Source organism: Octodon degus, unplaced genomic scaffold (genome assembly GCF_000260255.1).
Source record: "Octodon degus isolate 3935 unplaced genomic scaffold, OctDeg1.0 scaffold00089, whole genome shotgun sequence".
Lineage (NCBI taxonomy): Eukaryota > Metazoa > Chordata > Mammalia > Rodentia > Octodontidae > Octodon > Octodon degus.
The window spans coordinates 10,409,375-10,431,105 of record NW_004524665.1 but is presented as its reverse complement, the minus strand read 5'-3'; the positions used below and the strand labels follow the sequence as shown (position 1 = coordinate 10,431,105).

The 21,731-nt window shown below is 49.0% G+C and overlaps 1 protein-coding gene and 1 pseudogene across 7 annotated transcripts in view; both read right to left on the bottom strand.

Moving 5' to 3' along the window:
* The window catches only part of Farp2 (FERM, ARH/RhoGEF and pleckstrin domain protein 2), a 130,373-nt gene that overhangs the window by 28,492 nt on the left and 80,150 nt on the right, over nucleotides 1-21,731 (bottom strand). For all 7 annotated transcript variants that reach the window (XM_023722125.1, XM_023722122.1, XM_023722124.1 and 4 more), the window contains 4 exons: nucleotides 16,194-16,357; nucleotides 15,822-15,890; nucleotides 14,539-14,596; nucleotides 9,665-9,929 (listed from right to left, as the gene is read on the bottom strand). In XM_023722125.1, coding sequence (XP_023577893.1) covers nucleotides 9,665-9,929; nucleotides 14,539-14,596; nucleotides 15,822-15,890; nucleotides 16,194-16,357 — 556 coding nt within the window. The remainder of the gene's footprint in view (nucleotides 1-9,664; nucleotides 9,930-14,538; nucleotides 14,597-15,821; nucleotides 15,891-16,193; nucleotides 16,358-21,731) is intronic.
* Nucleotides 425-522, bottom strand: LOC111818382 (annotated as a pseudogene).

Here is a 21,731-nt window from a genome sequence, read left to right as displayed (position 1 = left end):
AGGGTCTCCAGGGTGTTCAGGGTCTCACTACTAGATCAGACTCGTAGTGATCCGCCTGTCTATAGCCTCCCAAGAGCTGGGATTACAAGAGCACACCACCACACCTGCCCCGGGCAATCTCAATTGCTGGCTCAGCGTGCCCCGGGGGCGGGGCTGGGTGCAGGTAGCCCTACTCTTGCAGGACTCACCTCCAGACACAAAAGACAATGCTCAACTGTTCACTGTCATGTCAGCAGTGATTAGCTTCGCTACCTATGTACATATATATCTCCACACATATCTATGCAATTTTTATTGAAAGCACTAGAGACTGAATCCAGGGCCTTGTGCATGCCAGGGAAGTGCTGTACCACTGAGTTCTTTCCTTAGCCCTTTCTGTCACCCTTGGGACAGGATCTAAGGTGCCCATTCTGGTTCTTGGTTCTAAAGTATGGAGTATCTGCATGGCACCCTTGTGCTGGGGCCATGGTAACCCTCTCTGTAGCATTCCAATTTTAGTGTATGTGCCACCAAAGCCAGCACACCCGTTGGCGGTTTTGATGTGGCCATCACGCCTCAGCCGCCTAGGTGACTGGCACTGCAGGTGCGTGTCACAGCATGAGCTGAGGGAATCCTTAATTTTGAAAATCAAAATATTTGAGACTGAGAGGTATGAACAGCATTATGACTCACAAAGCTTATTCTCCTTCAGGAGGGACTCAAACTGTCCTAGGGGGCCTGCATCCGGCAGTGCTTGGGACACGCCCGAGGCATGCCCAAGGCAGCAACCCGGGAAGCTCAGCTGCCCTCAAGGGATCTTCAGCACTAAGAACTCTTAAAGTGTCAGCAAGGGCCATTTCTAGCAGACTACTGTCTCTGTGGAATTCTTTTTTTCTTTTTGGTGGAACTGGGGATTGAACTCAGGTCCCTGTGCTTGCCAGGGAAGCACTTATGCTGCTGAGCCATCTCCCTGGCCCTGGAATTATTTCTAAAATGCTTTCAGTATTCATTTGATAACTATTGAAATGTTGCTTCACTGTGGTGCTTACCTCTACTTTTTTTTTTTTTTTTTTTCCTGAGACAGAGTCTCACTGTGTAGTTCAGGATGTTCTTGAACTATGTAGCCCACGCTGGCCTGGAATTCAAGACGATTCTCCTGCCTCTGCCTCACAAGTGCTGGGATTACGGGCATGTACCACTGTGCCCAGCCCTACGTTGCTTTATTCATTTAACTAGAGACGAAAGATGCAGGTCTATCACATGCAGAGGGAAAGACAAACTCTTCATTACTCTGCATTTTCTTTTTGAAAACACCATAATGAACAACCCATGAAGGTATCTGCCTAACAACAGATGCAGAATCAGCTCCTGTCAGGCAAAATTCAAGGTAAAGCTGAGGGTTATGTGAGAACAGGGAGTGCAACGAGTGCAAACTTCGGCCCAAGTAATGGATCACTCATCTCAGAAGAGAGCACAGCTGGACAGCATGAAGACTGAGGTAAGCACGGGCTCAACGAGCTAGCAAGATTATTTCTGGATTCACAAGTGGACTAGGATGTCACAGGTCACTTCCATACACAATCTGGATGAAAAATAACATGGGAAGTGGAAGAATGGCTCCTGAAGAGTTAAGTGTCAGCCCTTGCTCTGTGTCTGCAGTAACGATCTCCTTGAATGTCACTGTGTCGCCCCTACCTGGAGTAAGGACCTGGGGTGGACAGGGGTCCCAGAGTTCTGAGCTGCCCAAGTCCGCTGGTGCTCAGCAGAGCTGGTGCTGCTGTGTGGCTCAGAGCTCACCCCACCCACAGAGCACCCAGTAAACACTTTTCCCCTCATTTTGTTCCAAATAAACAAGGCCTTTTCCTTCTTAAGAACAACAGACATCCTTTGCTCAGTTGTTCATTGCTGCTTCCTGCTTCCACAGTGCTCAGAAGGACCTGGTGCTTGACCTCCACCCCAGCCTACGCTCAGAACCAGTGGCCCTGTGCTGGCCCCTCACGGTGTCCTGACTGCCCAAAGCCTCCTTGGTGACTGTGCCCTCACAGGTGCACCAGAACTACCTCCGGGATGCCAAGGCTGCTACCAACTGCAGGTCTGCTTACAGTTCCACACTCTGTGTCTATCGATCTACATCTCACTATTCTGTCACGAGGTGGCTTTGCAGAAGGTCACCAAATTCTTTCTCCATCAATCTCATGAGAGGGGACACCCTGGGAGTTGAAGAAGCTGTAGAACCTTCACAGTGTCCAAGTTCTATTCAGGGTATCAGAAACCTGCTGGCATGCTAGGAAGCAGGCTGCCTCCTACAGGACTGTTACTGTGGAGAGCGGAACTGTACAAACTGCCACACCAATAACCCCACATGCAGGGGACCACTGAAACCATCACCTGCACGAGACGGCAATCAGCAGCCAGGCCACCAACCTGCATGGACGGGAACCCCGAACCCACCTTGGCAAGATGCTTCTGCTAGGCACGTGCTGGGAGACAGTGACGCAGAGAGCTAAGCCTTGCTGGTGCTCCTTCCTACTGCCAGGGAGTGCGTGCTGGTCACCGAGGCAGTGCACACATGTTGGGGCTACCTTTTACCAAAGGTTGTATTAAAACATCTCTTAAGTCCTTTAATCTATACTATGACACCTTCAAATAAAAAAGAGAAGAGAAGCAGGCATACTGACCTATAGCAGAGCTGCTCCAAGTCCCCTGTCCCAACTCGCCACCTGCCAGGTGTGTGGTCTCTTCTTGCACTCACAGGTAGCCCAGAGCTTTAACATTTTTGTCCTAGTAGAATGGATCCCTGGGGAGCTAGGATGTGCCTCAGTGGTAGAGTATCTACCCAGTATGCACAAGGCCCTGGTTCAATTCCCAACAACACAAAAACCAACCAACCAACCAACCAACCAACCAACCAACCAACCAACCAACCAACCAACCAACCAACCCTAAAAGGTGTACTTTTTGTCTGAAACTCCAAGATGCAGTCTGAGATGATTCTAGAAGACTGAGGGTCCACTGGATTCATTGGGAAGATTTCCAGTTCGATGCACTTGGCAGTCTGCAAGGCCTCCTAGTTTTTACCTTTTGTGTTGGCTGCCCTATAGAGCTAAGTCTAATTCCTGGAGAGCAGAGGTACCTCCCTGGAAACCTCTCTTGAATCACATCACCACTGTGCCTCTGGAGGTGGGTACTGGACAGAAGGTGCTGGCAGAAAGTGGCCCACAGGGCGGGGCCTGGCTCCCAAGACACACCTCCTGCGGGAAGCAACCTCACCTGCGGGCTCCGGAGGTGCTTCGGCTTGTTCCAGTGGGTTCTCTAAGCACTGCCGCAGAGCAGAGGACGGGCTGCAGGCGGGGTCATGCGGCTACAGCCTCACTGGCCACTGGCCTCCAGGTTCCTTACGCCCTTTCCTGGCGATTCTGGCACAAGCAGCAGTGGCTTTGTACTCTGAACACTGCAGAGTAAGGTAAGGCCTCACTGCTGCTGTGCAGGGAGGGAGGACAGAGTCTCCACACATCCCAAGGTGTGCGTGAGGAGAGAGGTGTGGATAGCTCTGTGGAGGCATCAGAAAACCTGTCTGGCCAAAGGTGTTCAGGTTTGGAGTTGAAGCATGCCCTGAACCTGGGCAGGCCCCTCTTCCTGTCACCAGTATGTCACAGAGTGACTCTAGCTGACAGCAACAGTCAACACAGGCTGACAGCAACACTGTTCCAGTATTAAGAGAAGCACTACTCTGCAAAGAGGGAAGCATGTGCCTCTGGGAACAGGCATAGCTGCCCTGCAGCTGCCCGAGTGGACTCAGACCCTGTTCCCTAGGAGCCCTCTGCCACGGGCTGGAGCAGAAAGTGCTGCTGAGTGTGCACACTGGGGTGAGGAAGAGCAGGGGCGGCGGCGGCCCAGCCCAGCAATGCGTGAGCACCAGGGCCTGGGGTGCTCCGAAGCCAGCGTGGTGAAGGGAGGCCTGTGGAGAGGTGGGGAGCACTCAGCTACCCCAAGGCTGCATGGACTAGGTGACATCCCCTTAGACTCACATAAATAAAACAACTAGGTAGAGGGGAAAAAAAGCTAAAAAGTCCATTTAAAAATGCATAGTAAATATTTCCTTATTTTATTGAATAAACAATTAAAAATTCTCAGTTAGTACATATCTGCAAGTTTATAAATGGCAACTTCAATAGAAAACACATTTGTGCGCACCACAAACCAGACAACAGAGATGTGTCGTAAACGAGCGAGCAAGCTCATATAATGAGGACATCCCAGCACCTCTCTCTTTACTTCTTAGGGAATGCAAGTGCTTTTACGCTAAAGAAAGGGCACGGTGCACAAATGGCCTGGCTGCAGGGCAGCGGAGTGGACAGTGCCAGCCCACCTGCCTGCCATGGTGGTGTCTTCACAATGACAGCCCAAGCCAAGTGCCAAAATGAGACCACACAGATGGGACCCATGGATCTGAGGACAGCTCAGCCCAAGTCCCCTAAGAGGACATGGCATGTTCATCTACGCAGCAGCCACTCTAGGGAAGGGTGTGCCTCGGGGTTCCGAGGCTAGACGGGAGCACGTGGACACACCCCATGGGAGCATTAGTGGCACATGGACTGCTGACAGCTGAAGACACCATGCCATGTGTCACTGTGTGTTCATGGACACAGGTGTTGGGATGCCTGTACAGCCAAGGGATTAAAAAGGCCCCAACACCACTGGCAGATGACAGCAACCAGAAGGACTGAATTGACAGTCTAACAGTTTTTCATCTAAATTTTCTGGTGTGCTATCGCCCATCCTTTGGTCTTTGGCACCAGTTAAAACACAGCTGTTAACTGGAGCAGGGAATCCTACTGTGACACCATGTAAAGAATTCCTGTATGACATGAAAAAGGCACACATCAGTATCTAGTGACCTACCCACTACACAGTTTACATCATTACACCTCGTGGTGTACTCAGTCTTGTTAATACATACTGCTGTTAGGTGTAAATGTGCATATATTTGCTTAGATAAAATACCTGGATTTTGAAACCATAAATATAAAAGTACACTTGATAACTAACAAATAGTTTACCCAAGGCAGAGTATAAATAACAGGCACTGCCTGCTAGTAGCCCTGCACTGTGGAGCTACAGGGCATTGTCTGCATCCACAAGCACACACTGGCTGCTGTCACACCTGGCTACTATCCCATCTGTGTGCACACGCCAGCTTCTATCACCTCTCTGCAGACACAGTGGCTGTGACAGCGACGCCCCTGCTGGGAGCCTTACCCAAGGAGCCTCAGCACTATCCCCGAGGCTGACAGAGTAGGCCAGGATAGTCTATACCATGGACACCGGTTTGCAGTGAGCTGCTCCAGGCCGCGGTGCTTCTTGGGCTGTACTCTTCCGCTGCAGCGTATGCCCAGCATGAGATGCATCAGCCACCACTCCCAAACCCAACCACTGCTTACACAGGGGTGCCAACATAGGAAGAGCCCTGTGCTACCCTGAGGCCACTTGGACATCCCACAATTCAAGTTCCATGCACCATCTTCCACTCATGTGAACAAGTAGTGCTGGGCTTGGGTGCCATAGCAGGGTGACACGATCTGTACCAGGGGCGTGTCTTGGTGCCTAGGCTTGGGCATGTGCCCTTCTTCACCATTTTTAAACTCGCTTATAGTGTGAATACTGTGACCCATCTGGCAGTGGTACCAGCCACTGTCATTGATGACAGGAAGCCATAAGCAGGAATTCAGAAGGCTGATTTTAGAATACAATCTTTCACCATAAAGGAAAAGCTGTGATACTTAAAGTGTTACAGATATTGTGAAAGCAATGCTGGTCGCAATTTCTCCAAATCATGCCAGGAAGTTCAACTTGACCTGAAGACATGCTTCCACCAGCACTGTCTATAGAGTACCCGGGATGTACTTTGTCTCTGGAAAAGGAGCCACTGGGGCTACGTAAACTGGTGAGTCAGGGACTGTACTCTCCCAAGGACCCAGACACGAAACATCAGGATCAGGAGTGACAGGTGGACTTTGTTTTGGGGGGCTGCTGCACCAGGTCCAGGCCCAAGAAGGGCTGGCTGGAAGGGCTGGGGTGGGGCTCACTCTTCTAAAGGAGACCTAAGAGCAAGATGCAGTACGGAGTGTCAAAGAGTCACCTGGACACATGAAATGTCAATATGCATTGAAAATCAAGGAGCTATTACTTCTGTATAATATGTGGGGGGCGTGGAAGAAAGCGTGTCCTGTTTCAGAGGTTCATGCAGGTATTCTAAGGAAAACAACCATTTTCTTTAGAAGATTCCATTGGGCTGGCCAAGTACCTCAGGGGAGTTCGATCCTGTGCTGGCCCCATTCCCAGACAGGCGTGCGGAGACAGCAAGTGAGACTGGGTGTGGTGGCGTGTGCCTGTAATCCCAGCTCTTAAGTAGGAGGATCACTACAAGTCCGATCTAGTAGTGAGACCCTGAACACCCTGTAGACCCTTCCCTAAAATAAAAAAAAGACTCCATTTGCGAAACTCTGAAGAGAGATATGGAGCTGCAATGGCTGAGTACCAGTGACGCTGGACTAGGGTAGTAGGGCTTTTATGCTTTTTCTTCTTCCTTCATGTATTTTGAAAACTTCAGAACTAACCAGGAAACAGTGCTCTCTAGAGTGAGATCCTATTAATAAAAACCACAAGCAGTACACGCATTTCACAGGAGGCCCAGCAGACAACGGTGGGGAGAAGAATTTGTTCTGGCTCTCCAAGACAGCCTGGTGTGGCCCGCTGGGCGGTTCCACACCTCCGAAGGAGAGGCTTGCTCCCCTCAGCGCTCGCTCCAGCAGGGCAAGCAAAGAGGCTGCTGCCTCGACTGGACCATGAGCTCCCTCCACGGGGAGACACAACTTCTGTCACCTCACAGCACCAAAGGGGAGAGAGGGAAGGGCGGCCACCACTGCTCTATGAATGCTAAGATTAGGAAAAACATTTCAATCTAATACACGTTAACCCTTCTCCCGACACAAACCCGATGTTGATTTTCACAGGGACACAGTGGGAGAAAAGAAGCTGCATAACCAGCCCTGTTCTCAGCAGCGCTCCCACCACCACAAACGCATCTCCTACCGACTCTCACACATCTGCAGGCAGCAGGAGCCTCCCACTGAGACATGACTGAGAAGCCTAAATAACGAGAGACAGAATGAACACAGATGAAACACACTGGAAGCACTGGCCAAATAGATCAGTAAAGTTGTAAGACTGTGGTTTACATTTAATAAGGCCTCAAAAATTGAAAATTATACAATACATAAAATACAGCCATAAACCCCTTCCTTGTACACAAGAGGCACTGACATGTAGGAGACGCCCCAAGCTCTAGGAGACCCTGAGCAAAGAGGACTTGGCAGACACAGTGAATCCACCCCAGCACGGGTGGAAATGGGTGCTCAAAGCCTCTGCAGGACACTTCAGGGAGGACATAAAACCGAACATACGACAGGACACTATCAGGTATGATCAGAAGGGACAACCACCACCAAGTGCACTCAGACAAGCTCAACAGTGCCTGCCCGGGCTGGCCTGTCTGGCCTCTGTGAGGCACTGGGTCACGCGGCAGTCATTCCTGCTGCGGTCCACTCACAGCACCTGCAGTCTACATCGTAAGCTTCGCCCCGGGCGGTGATGTGCACCAGAAAACCCTCCACACAGGACCCACAGGACCGCCTCAGCACACTACTCACTCACTGACTTCTCTCACTGCCTTGGGACAGAGGAGTGTCCTGAGACATGCATGAGGATGGCCAGCAGCACACACTGCAAGGCACCTGACGCAAGGCAATCATCATTTTCAGGGAAAGAGCGAGCCCAAGCCATCACACGCTCTGGGACATTCCTTGACCATTTTTAACAAACAACTTTCCACGTCAGCATACACCATGACTGGGTCTTGTGACAATTTACAGCAACCATATCATCTAGCACACCCCCGATAAGACAAGCAAAAAACACCTCACATTTGTGAAGTGCCTTTTGAAGCCAATACCTGTGAAGGCTGGCCATCTAAACACAGCACTGCCTCTGGGCCTCAAGTCAGAAAACAGGAGGCCCTTGGCACTGGGACAGTCCAAAGAACATCCTTGGCGTGTACCTGCTTTTCCGTAGTTAGAATTCAGTACAGATTCTGTGTAGTACCTTAACAAGACAAATCAGAGAAAACCTACCTGACTGGGCAGCCTGGTTGACCTCAACAACAGCATCAACAGGCATACAGAGGGTCTGCCAGATCAACATGAGGGCAGGGTGTGCATGTGGCTCAACGGCAAAGCACGTGCCTTGCATGCAAAAATCCCTCAGTTCAAACTCCAGCACCACTACCACCAATATAAAACAAAACAAAAAAGCTTAACCAGAGCTGTGAAACATTCAAAACATAGCACCAGTTTTTAGTTGAATCAAAATATGTACCAAAAATCCAAAGCCACACAAGGCTTATCAGCTTCCAGGACTAGCTGGAAATGCTCACCTACTTAAAACCGGATGCACAGCTTTAACACCACTCCAAGTAAAACTTAATTCACTGACATTCAAAACACTGTAAGAAACTAGGAATTAGCAAAAATATCTGACTACTTGGCATGAACTAAATCACTTCCTACACTAAGTCAATGATTCTCACTCTAACTACATGGACTGGAGAATGAAGGGATCTCTATAAAAGTCTGGAATGGTCAAGATGAATTTTTACCTTTCTGATCTCCTGGAGTCAGATTCTTTACATTGTTCTGAAAATCAAAAGGGACTCTCTCTCCACCTGTCTGTGTGAAAGGGCTGCTGAGGAAAAGGCGCATATCCAGGGCGGCCTCAGTCTCAGAGCCCCAGGAGCTCGACTCTGTGCTGCTGGAGTCTTCTGCCGCGGTGGGTGGGTAGCTGAGCTGCTCTAACTGGTCCACGATGTCTGAGAACTGGAAGGCGGAGCTGGACTCTGAGCGGACCGAGTATGCGGGGAAGTTGACCATAGAACTTGCCTCGGACTGATTGGCCGAGCTGGACGTATGGAGAGACAGCCCGCCATGCAGAGGCATGTTATGCAGTGAGCTGTTCTCAGACTGGTTGTTCCTCAGTGAGCTAGTGTCAGAAGGACTCAAGAGGCTCTGCATCAGGCTAGCTTGTGCCTTCACCTCAAATAGCTCTGAGGTGTCTGATGGGTGTGTATTGCCGTTGAAGTCACTTCCTTCCCCAAATTCAAACTCGTCCTCTACATTCATGTCTACTGCCTCGGTGGAGTACCTGTCTGGGCTGGACTGGGTAGAGTCCCGGGGCCCGAAGGCATCTGCACTATGCAGAGGGGATGCAAAGGGCTGGACCAGCATGTGGGGCCTGGGCGGTACTAAAGAGTGGTAAGGGAAGGAAAAAGCCTCCGAGCCTCCAGCAAAGAAAGAGATGTCTGCAGGGTCATCATCTATGAACTCTTCAGACACCTGCAGCTGCGTGTTTGTCAATGTGAAAACAGGCACCCCCCCACGGCACTGCCGGCCAAACCAGTACTCCCCACCTGACCGGAATGAGCCTGGAGGGGTGTCACCCTTGCCAACGTCACCTCCTCTGGCAGCCCCGAGCACCCTGCCTACCTTCCCCACATCTAGGTCTGGGGCCCTGAGACTCTGGCTAATGGGACACACAGAGTCACCGACGCTGACAACAGGACAGAAACTGACACCTGGACCGGTCTGGAGCGCAGGGGACGTGGGTGGCTGGGCCAGCGATGGGGTGCCAGGGGCTTCAGCTGCTCCACTGCTCCTCTTCCTCATGGCCACATTCTTGACAGCTGCACTGGAGAGGCCGGGAGCCGGGGCATCAGAGTCACTGCAGTCCTTCAAATCAGGTCGGCAAGGCAGGGGTGGGAGGGAGGGAGGGAGCGGATAAAAGGAGGCGTTTGCTGAAGACAGAGAAGCAGATCTCAAGCCCTCGGTGAATGAGATGCTCTGAAGGTCAAAATTAAGAAGGAAAAAAAAAGAACGTAAGAAATTACAAATCACCATTGAAAGTTGCAAGACACCTGGTGCAGCACTGTCCATCTGTAATCCCAGCTACTGAGAGGGCCAAGGCAGGAGAATCATTACATTCTCAGGCCAGCCTAGGCAGTGCAGTGAGAGCCTGTTTCAAAATAAAATTTACAAGTAGGGCCACAAGGTACTTCAGCAGTGGACTGCCCACGTGGCAGTCACAAAGCCCTGGACGCAGTCCCTAGTACTACAACCAATGAATCAACGAGAAAATGGAAATCGCAGTCAACTACTGCTTGGTTTTTGCTTCTTAGGAAGGGGAAGGGTGACCAACGAGACTGTCCCTTTCACCAAGGAAGATTCGTCATTGTGGACAGTACTTTGTAAGCCAACTCAGACCATGTGTTTGTTTTTATTTTAGACCCTGAAGGGTCTACGGGGTGTTCAGGGTCTCACTACTAGATTGGACTCGTAGTAATCTACCTGTTTACAGCCTCCCAAGAGCTGGGAATACAGGCATGTGCCACCACGCCCAGTCTCAACTGCTGTCTCAGCATGGGGGGGGGGGGCGCCAGCAGCAGCAGGGCTGGCACAGCAGGCCTGGGGACCCCGGCCTTGCAGGCGCTTTAATCCACTGAGCCATACCCCCCCCAACACCATGTGTTTTAAAACCCCTTAGACTTTTGTTTTCTTCCTTTATAGCAAGAAACTCACACAGTACAGAAACTGCACTGGGGCAGCACTCTCCAGTGCCCCCCAATCTCCCTGAGACTGCAAGCACATGTATTTGGCATTCGGGTTCATGGAGAGGTGCCAGACACCTAGCTGGACACGAAGCAAGAGGTTTTACTCAGCCAGCCGTTACTTGCCCCATGTTAATGCCAGGAGACAGTCCAAGTCTACAGCCCTGAGCCTCAGGGAGGGAACAGACTGCTCCACTCTGGGATGCAGCAGGAGGCTCGGCAGAGTCAGAGCAGCATGGGGCATCTCGAAAGCAGGAAGGGGAAGAATCCCTAAACAGGCCCACTAGTGGGGCAGTGGTGCAGCCACAGGGTGGCCCCTCTCCACGGTGCCGCAGCCAGGTCTTACACATGCTTCCATGTGCGGAGACACACGTGTGTTTTCTCTGCATGCTAAGGGCCCTCCTAGACCAACCTGATGGAACAGCAGTTATGGCACGGCCTGTGCACTTACGCTATTCTCCGAAGTATATCAGATCATCTTTTCTTACCTATCCAACTGTACTCATTTTCTGTGACTTTTAAAATACAACATAAGAGCCAAGTTAGTGGTAGCCAGAATGCCCATAACTCCAGCATGCAGGAGGCTGAGGAAGGAGCTCTGCAGAGTTTGAGGCCGGCCTGGGCTACACAGTGAGTTCCAGGTCAGCTTCAACTGCATAGTGAGACTTGGTCTCAAAAAACCACCACCAACAACAAAAATAATAATTTTTTAAAATGTAAGAGAGGGGCTGGTGAGACGGCTCAGTGGTCTAAAGCACCTACTTGGAACAAGCTTGGCAAAGCGCAGGGACTGTGGTTCGATCCCCCAGCACCACATGCCAGCCAGCCCCGCCCCCAGGTGGGCTGAGCTGCCCCCACAAAAAATAAATAAAATAAAATAAAAATAAATGAAATAAAATGTAAGAGAGGGCTGGCAACAAAGCTCAGTGGTCTAAAGCGCCTGCTTAGGCAAGTGCACAGGGACCACAGTCTGATACCCAGCACATGCCACACCAGCCCTGCCCCCAGGGTGGACTGAGCTGGCCATTAAATAGGCAAGCAAAGAAATAAATATGTAAGATAACTGAAAGCTTAAAAGTTATTTTAAAATTTTTTCTATTTTTTGAGATAGGGTTTCACTAAGTTGCCCAGGCAGGGCTCAGGCCTGCAGTCCTCCTCCCTTAGCCTGCCTACACCACTGGGACCGCAGGTGTGGGCCACCACACCTGGCTTTTAGATTTTAAGACAAGGCCTCTAAATATGATTCTTAAGACTTTCATACTTTGAAATAAATTTGAATTTTGTAAAGTTACATTTAATACATTCACTTTTAATTTCAAGAGACACAACCTGGAAGAGTTAAAGGTTCCTCAAAGACCCATTAGAGAAAAGCTAGAGACAGATGAGCTGTAAGACACGAGGCGCAAGTGGGACTCCTGGAAGTTCCATCCAGCATGAATCAGAGATCACCAAGAAATCATGGTAAATAAACAAAAACCCTAGAAGGGAGGTGGAGCAGCATGAAGAGAGAGGTGGTAACACTGCCGCAGAGGGGGAATCAGCATGCGATGACGCTCGCACGTAGAAGTTAACACGCAAACAGCAACACAGGACGAGACGGCTGTGCTGCGGGTGAAGAGCAGAAGCATCAGCACAGGCCGGTTGGCTGCTGCCTCATTTGGGACATCCTCTCGGAGTCTGCATGAAGTTCCTGTGTGTGCGGCCCTGTGTGTCTGTACTTTAACACAGCTGCCAAACACACAATAGCACTGAAGTCCATATGCTATGTATCTTTTATTTTTCACTTTTTTGGCCATACTCCAGTCCAACACAAGGCCTTCATTCACACTGTGCTATATCTCTAGCCCTTTCTCATTTTGAGAGCGTCTAAGTTGCCTAGCTCAGTAGAATCCTCCTGCCTCAGCCTCCTGGAGTGCTAGGATTACACCACACCAGCTTCACTCTTTTTTGTTCTTTATGTAGACAAATGCACTTAATTTTGGTAGACTCATCCATGAACATAACACGCTCTAAACTTTTTCATCCTCCCATCCTCTGGCCTTCCCTCCTCCATATCTGGGCAGCAAACTTGGGTGCATATAGTCCGTTTCCCCACTGTCCACCCTCACAAGCCTTCCCCAGCCCTCTGACTCCCTCCCATCTATTTACAGCCTCCTTTCTACTCCCTTGTCATCTCATCTCCTTTAGATTTCACATATTAGGGAGAACAGTGATATTTGAGTCTCGCTTAACTGGTGCAATACGATGTTCTCTGGATCCACCCTTGCTCCTGTCAGCAGAACTGTGCTCCACTCTGCTTAGGCACAGAATTTCTGGGGGCTGTGCTGCATGCAGCTCGGGTAGACGTCCAGTTTTCCCGGCGCCACTTGTTAAAGAGGCTTATTTATCTCCAGTGTGTATTTTGGCTCCTTTGCCCAGAACCGGATGGCTATAGTTGCAAGACTGTTTCTAGGTCTTCTAGTCTGATCACTGGTTTACGTGTGTATTTTTGTGCTAGTGCCTTGCTATTTTCGTTACCCTGTGCTTTGTAGAAGACTTGGAAACAGCATTATGAAGCCTACAACCTTTCTTTTTTTGCTTAGAATCACTTTGGTTTTTCAGGCACTTTTGTGCTTCCATACGGATTTGGAACTGTCTTTCCTGGTTTCGTGAAGAATGTCATTGGGGTTTTGCTGAGGATTTCTCTGGATCTGTAGATGTCTTTTGGTAATATGGCCATTCTCACAATAGTAATTTTGCTGACCCATAAGCATGGAGGGTCTTTTCATCTTCTGGTGTTCTCTTCACTGTCTTTCTCCACTGCCATGAAATTTAAAAAAAAAAAATTTTTTTTAAACGTATTTAGTACAGAGTCTAGAGGGTCTACTACACAGACTGGACTTGTAGTGATCCTTCCTGTCTTTCAGCCTCCCAAGCGCTGGGATTACAGGTGTGTGCCACTAAGCCTCAGTCTCAATTATCCCAGACCAGCATGGCATGCTGGGGATTGAACCCTGGTCCCTGAGTCTACCTAAGCAGGTGTTTTAATCCACTGAGCTATCTGGCCGGCCCTTGAAATTTTCATCACGTAAGTCTTTTTTTGGAGGTCTTTAATTTCTTTGGTTACATTGGTTCCTGGATATTTTACCTTATTTGAAGCCATCATAAATAGAGTTGGTTTCCTGATTTCTTTCTCTATTATTAGTATATAGCAAAGCTATTGATTTTTAATGTTGATTATGTTTTGAGACAGGGTATCACTAAGTAGTTTATGCTGGCCTTGAACTCACTGTGTATTCCAGGCTGGCCTCTAATTCCCTCATCCTACTGCCTTGGCCACGTGGGTACTGGGATTATAGTCACATGTAACTATGCCTGGCTTAATGTTATTTTATATCCCACTACTTTACTAAATTAATTCCTCAGTTCTAAAACTCTTTTGGTAGTCTTTAGAATCTTCTATGAAGAAAAAAGAATCTGTGATCTGCTAAGAAGAAAAAATTGCCTTCTTCTTTTCTTATTTGTATCCCCTTTAGTTTTATTTTACCTAATTGTTCTATCTAAAATTTTAAGAACTTTATTGAGTAAGAGCCTGTAAACAGCCACAGTAGTGACAGTTTCCCCTCACATGGACACAGCTACCACGTAGCTAGGAAGTCATCCAGCGTGGTGACATACTCGGGACCCCTGGCAGGTCCGAAGCAACTCCAGGGTGCACCTCTGTGGGCGCGCTCAGTGCCCCTTTCTGAAGACAGAGCCTCAGAGCAGAAGCTGCTGCAGGCCCCATTCTGACGCTGTGATGCTGCCAGATGCCTTTCAGAGGAGTGCACGTACTAACACTGCTGGTCTCACCAGAAGAGACTGACCTGCTTCGGCAGGACTGCAGTCAGAGCACGCACTGAGGTCTGGGTCTTGCCACGACACCTGCAAAACAGAGAGCCAAGCGTGAGTGGCCAAACCTTCAACTACATGCCCGCTCCTACTGAACAAGTATGTGCTATACCCATGAAGAAAAGCTCATACACAAATGACAGGTGTCTAAGCTGGGAGTGGTGGTGCAGACCTGTAACCACAGTGCTCAGGAGGCTGATGCAGGAAGATCACTATGAGTTTGAGGCCAGCCTGAACTACATAGTGAGTTCAAGGCCAGACTGAACTAGATAGGCAGATTTGACTCAAAAAAAATCAAACAAAAAAGATGGAAACCTCTAATTAGAAATGAGCAAGATAACAGGAATTAAGAATCCAAATAAAGGGCCCAAAAAAGAGCCAAAACTGGGGCTGGGGAGATAGCTCAGCAGTCTAAGCTCCTGCTTGGCAAGTACAAAGACCTGGGTTTGACCCCTGGTACCGCATGCTGTGCCAGCCCAGGCACTCCAGGCACACTATACTGGCCACCGAAACCAGGTGTGGTAGTACACACGTGTAATTCCAGCACTGGTGGTGGGGGGCGCTGAGACAGGAGGATCACTACGAGTTCGAGCTGCGTAGTGAGACCCTGCACCAAATAAATATTTTAAAAATATTAAAGAGACAAAATTATATACTGCACAAATGGAAAAATTCTACCCAAATTTTCAAATTGAAATGTTACCATACAATATAAAACTATTACATATGATGAGCTCTATCGACTAGAAGCTAAGAAGTAACATCTACATATATATACAACATCTATTTAGATATCACAAATCCATCTTTTTTTCTTTTGTTTTATTTTTGTGGCCGGCTCAGCAGACCATGAGGACAGGGTTGGTGTGGCATGTGGTCCCTGCACTTGCCTAAGCAGGCACTTTAGACCACTGAGCTATCTCACGGGTCCACAAATCCATCTTTTAAAAAACTAACAGTTTGGGGCTGGTGAGATGGCTCAGTGGTCTAAAGCACCTACTTGGAACAAGCTTAGCAAAGCACAGGGACCGCGGTTTAATCCCCTAGCACCACACGCCTGCCAGCCCCGCCCCCAGGTGGGCTGAGCTGGCCACACACACACACACACACACAAATAAATGTTTAAAAAAAAACCAAACTAACAGTTTGAGCACTGAAACAGATGCTCATTTGAAGTTTTATGCAAGTAATGATAAAAAATATTAAATTATTAATCTTAAAAGCACATGCTTTATATCACAAAGACCACAAAACTTACCTTTCATATGGAATTCTTTTCATTCCAACATCTCTGATATAATCTACTAGCTGCTTCTGTGTTCGTCCACTGTGAATAAAAGTTTAGGTCTTTAAAAAAGAATGAAAGCAATTCAAAGTACCAGTTTTTCAGAGTTAAGGACAGAAGAAAAGTAAAACGTGCCCATCCTCTCTCAAAACTACATACACACACGTTTCATAGCTACTTTCCATAATGTTTTAAAAGTGGAAACAATTTTCTAGGTAAACGTTCTTTGGCCTACCTTCCTACTATTCCACTTGCCGTACTTTCCCACAAGGATGCCTGTAAAGGCACCTCTCCGTGGCCCATGACATACCTTCCTCTGGCCAAGGAGGCGACACAAGGCCCTACCTGTATCTGAAGGAGGAGCCCCGGCTGAAGAAGACGGCTTTTGCCTTTGGCTTAGGCTGGTCAAGAAGTCTAAAAAAGGTGTGGTACTCCACACAAATCTTCCAGAAATTCTTACACTCATCTCTGCTACCCAGTAAGAATTCTAGTGTGTCCTGGTAGGGTCCCTAGGAATAAAATACAAAGATTTAAGCAGCAACCTACACAACAAAGTGTTGGATGAAAGCAAGTAAATTTAGGAGATCACACAACAGGCAGTTCCACAATTAAAAACCAGTCAGGGGGCTTTCTAAAAACTGTATAGAATGACTTCTGACTTCATTTCCTGGAGTGAAGCAGAACAGCACATTATGCAAATCCACTGCTGAAACAGCACCTTTACCTCAAGGCAGCCTGTGCCATCACCCTCCTCCCTGCATTATCCCAGACCCCTGGTGACAGGCTTTTTTAAAAAAACAGGGTCTTGCTATGTAGTTCAGGATCATCTTGAACTCACTATGTAGCCCAGGCTGGTCTCAAATTCACAGCAATCCTCCTGCCTCAGCCTCCTAAGTGCTGGGATAGCATGTATGTGCCACTCTGCTTGGCATGACATGTTTTGTATTTTGGCTTTTTAAAAAATGTATTTAGGACAGGGTCTATAGGGTCTTACTATGCAGCTCAGACTTAGAGTGATTCTCCTGTTTTCAGCCCCCCAAGCATTGGGATTACACACACCACCATGCCCAGCATGCCCCAGGGGTGGGGCGGGCGTGGCACAAAGGGGATTGAACCCTGGTCCCTGCATCTGCCTAAGCAGGCGCTTTAATTTGCTGAGCTTCCTGGCCAGCCCACCATGATGTGGTTTTTAATTTAGAATGTTTTTGACACCTAGGAGATGCAGTTTCCTGGCTCACAAATATAACCATTAGGAAACTACTGCATTCTCTCATAGTTACCCCTCAGGACAGGCGTTCCCATTTCCCAGTCACTGGAGTGTCCTGGTCCGTGGCCTATTAGGAATAACTGCGCCACTCCGTGGGCCACAAGTGGGGGAAGCTTCCTCTGTATTTCCAGACATTCCCCGCAGCTCACTCTGCAGCCTGAACTCTCTCCCTGTGAGAATCTCATGCCTGCCCATCTGAGGGGGAGCTGCAGCAGCGGTGACGCCAGCTCTGGCGGCAGCTGCACACACAGACCACCACCAGCAGAGGGCTGGCCAGCACAGAGACCACAGTGAGTCCACTGCTCAGAGACACCGTCAGGACCTCTGGGTGGGTGCAGAGTGGCACGCACACACTCATGCATGCGGCTAGTGGCAGCAGCTGTGCGGTGGCGAGCGAGCGAGGGGCTGGGCTTCCCCCGCACAGCTCGCTGCTGGAGGCTGCAGGCCAGGCTCCCGCACCTGTCAGCTGGCAGGTGGCTCGTCCACAGTCACTTACTGCCCCCGCACCTCTTTCCCTCGCTGTGCACTTGGCTTATTCACAGGTTGCGCAAAGGCACGGCTAGCCCTGGCCAAAATGAGTGAAAACACGCTGGCAGAGAGGAGAGACTCAGCGATGAGACAGCAGAAGATGCTAGGATGCCAGCAGAAGAAAGCCACAGTGTGTAAGGAAAGAACCGAGTCCCACTTAAATTACGGATTCCTTGCTACAGGTAATTCAGGTTCTCCAAGCCCACTGTGTACAGTGACAGGTACCCAACAGAGCCACGAAACGCTCAACACTGCAGCCCAACATAAGTCTGAGGACCCTACATTACAAGTCAAACCTTTGGAATTTTTCAAAAGAAAAAAAATCATGAAGAACAGACATAGTTACTGAGGGCCATCACTTCATCACACGTTTCCGCACTGACAGCATCTTTCTTAGTGGTTTACATCACTACAGCTAAGAAGCCCGCTACTATTTGTAGAGAGTTGATCCCACCTGCTGCTAAGGACATCTGTCATGAGCTTTTAGGAGGCTGCAGACTGAAAGATGGCATGTGTTCCTTTTGGCTAGCACCATAATAGACAGGCTGATGAATAGCAGGAGCTACTAAGGTACAATTGTTATAATTAATCAATCACCATGGTACTCAATCCAGGGTGTCAACTCTGTCGATGATGACAAGATAGCATTTCTTTTTGTGTGAAATATTTTTCAGGAGAGTGTGCACAAGGATTGGTTATGTACACCTTCTTACATGTATTTGGTACAGGGTCCCACTATGTAGCTCGGACTCAGTGATCCCCATTTTCAGCCTCCCCAGTGCTGGGATTATAGGCGCCACCATGCCAGGACTTGGGGGCCGGCTCAGTTTGCCCAGGGGTGGGGCTGGCATGGCATGTGATGCTGGGAATTGAACCCAGTTCCCTGTGCTTGCCTAAGCAGGAACTTAATCCGCTGAGCTATCTCGCCAGCCCTATGTGCACTTTTCTTGCCAACCAACACCACAGCCGCAGAACTACTCAAGTCTTTTTCCTCATTACATATCAGGAAAACTGAACAAGTCATTTGTGTTGGCACATGCACAGACACAGCGGGCTTGGAGACCCTGGATCACCTGTAGCTGCCATGACTGGATGCATTCTGGTTCTACTGCACAGGTGACCTCTGAATGTGAGCCCACCCACTGTGTCATCCACAGAGAAACACTGGCTGGCTGAAACTGACACCTGGACTTAACAACATTTTGGAGGACATGATTACAGTTATCAACCACATTAGAGTACACGCCTTAACTCATGTCTGTGAGGATACGCATGTGGAGCAACATGTTTTCTCTCATACACAGAAATGAAGTGGCTTCCTAAGGCAGATCACTGACCAGAGCTTGAGTTTTGATAGCTGCTCCAGAGATTTCTTAAAAAAAAAAAAAGTCACCAATCTGTCACTTAAGAACAGAAATTCTATTCAAGTTGGCAGATAAAATAGCCGTACTCAAAGCCAAACTACAATTACAGGGGTTTTATGGTTTGCGTCCAGATGTTCTCCGAAAGCCTCATGCAGTTTTTTTGTTTTGTTTTGTTTTGTTTTTTTGTTCAGGGTCTCGCTACATAGCCCACATTAGTAGCGATCCTCCTGATTTGTGCCTCCCAAGTGCTGGGATTACAGGTGCGCACCACCGCGCCCAGACTCCAGCGCTGGCTCAGCGCACCTGGAGGTGGGGCCGGAGAGGCACACAGAGCTAAGGATTGAACCCTGGCCCCTGTGCTTAGCTAAGCAAGCGCTTAGTCCGCTGAGCTCACGCCATCTTGGGACCCGGCTTTGTGGAGGCAACCGCACATACAGCTTGCTCCTCGTTCCGTGTCCAGTGCTGGGATTGGGTGTGTGGGTGCTGCGTCTATCAGGGTGGGCTCCCTCAACACTAAGGAAGGAACAGAGGCTGGCTCCTCCCTTTGGGCCCTTGCTGCTTTTGCTGTCTTCCACCACCATGAACAGCTGCCCTCTGCCACGTGCCGCTCTACCTGAGCCAGCTGATCACGGACTGAAACCTCTACAAACTGTGAGGTCAATAACCTTTTCCTTCCTTAATTTTGGGGTGGCACGTGAACACTGGGATTTCTGACATGTTTCAAACAGCAGAGATTCTGAAAGAGACTGAGCCCTGGCCTTCTTTCTGTCAGCAGCTACACTATCGCTTGCTTTAGCTTTCGGAGGAATTTAAGCATACCTTCCTAACCACACATTGGAAGGAATGGATCTGTGGCCCACTGTAACAAGCCAGGCAGATCAACTGTGTGCCAGGACAGTCTGCAGCTTACGATTGCAGATACCGGCGGCCACAGACATAAGTTCGGGACAACTCAAAGTGCACGGTCTGGCTTGAGTCAAGGCAGTGCTGCCTGAGGCTGCCACAGGAGCCGCAAGAGGCCGGGTTCCTTCCCAAGGTCAATCTGTGTGAGTCGGGGTTCTCTGCAAGAGCAGCAACCACAGTGAGACTCTGCAGCCTGGACAGAACACACTCTAGGTGTCGATGTGTTCCCCCAAGGCCCCACATGAAGCACACTCAGCCTCCCACTAACTCTGTGTGACGGTGGCTTGTGCTGCGATATCATGATATAGTCCCATACAGTAACAATGAAAAACAAAGTGCACAACGTATGGGAAAGCTGCACTCCCAGGCTGGGCGTGGTGGCACACGCCTATAATCCCAGCACTTGGGAGGCTGAGGCAGAGCTGTTGCCAACTTGAGGCCAGGCTGCACTCCAGAGGGAGATCCTGACACAAAAAGAAAAATAAAAGTCTTCCCAGAAACCTGACTCTGGGATCAAAAAGCCTGGGGACTTCTGCCTACTGTAGCGTGAATTCCTAGGAATGAGATTTTGAGCTCAAGGACAATACACATTTTTGACCTTTCAAAAGGCCAAAATACTTTGTATTTTTGTAATACTTTGGTTTCTCTAGTCCTAAAAATCTGTATACATAAAGATATAAAATATAACTCTGCTTTGAACTTTAAAAATACAAACATGGCTCTGAACTCTGAAATTTGTAATTCTATTAACAGGTGCTTTCATAAATTGAGTTGTAATTCTCCTCTGAATGATTTCAAGAAACACTTTTGTCATCACAGGAAAGAAAAGCCTCTTATGTGCGTTTTGTATGTGTGTCTGGATTCCTACTCCACGTTCGTGTCAGATGAGCTCCTGCAATAGCAACAAGCCATCCCATGGAGCCTGACCCAAGCGCACACCCACATGACACATGCGGTGGAGCTTGACTAGTGCCCTGCTGGCCGTGGGCCTCTGGGGGTGTCAGGAGAGCTTTTCTGCTTTCAGGCATCTGTCACTGCATCCCTAGGCAGAGCCTTTCTTGATTGGTCCAACAGCTCTGAATCTGCGACCCAGAACATGTCTACGCCACCACAGGCCGGCACCTCAAACTTGAGCCTTCCGTGGCTCAGCTAATCCTTTTCTTTCCTAACTTTCTCCATAGAAAGGAAATGGAACAATTTTAATATCTTTAAACAGTTTTAAGTATTGAAGCTTCCCAACTAGCAGACATTTACTTTTTCCACTTTTAATCATGTCAGTAATTCCGAAGTGATTGTAACTTTGTTGACATACAACCTCTAACCAGGAGTATTTCTTTCTTGATCATCAAGGCTTCTCAGAGCTAGCCTGAGGACAGTTTCTGAACCATAGGGCCATGAGACTTGGGTGGCCTCAATGCTGGACACAAGTTCTTACTGTCCTCAAGGCAGGGCTCAGTCCACCTGACCTTTGTCAGCTGCATCACCCAGACGGCAACGAGGCCATGACAACCATGGTTCTGAGGTCCTGGAGCCTGCCTGACATGCACTTGCTCTGGGGTGCGGCTGCTGGCTGTGTGGATGGCAACCTGCCTAGGGCACACGGTGAGCCTGCTGGGCAGACTGCCCTTACGCCCTTCCAGGTGCCACAACACAAATCTTGTCCTTAAAGTTGTGCACCTGGCACAATAATGACCTATAAAGTAGTTTCTGAAAGCCTCTCAAAAACCAAACAACGGGGGCCGGGGAGATTGTCCAGTAGAATCAGCGCTTGCCTGGCAAACGCAAGGGCCTGAGTTCCATCCCTAGTTCCACCAAAAAAAC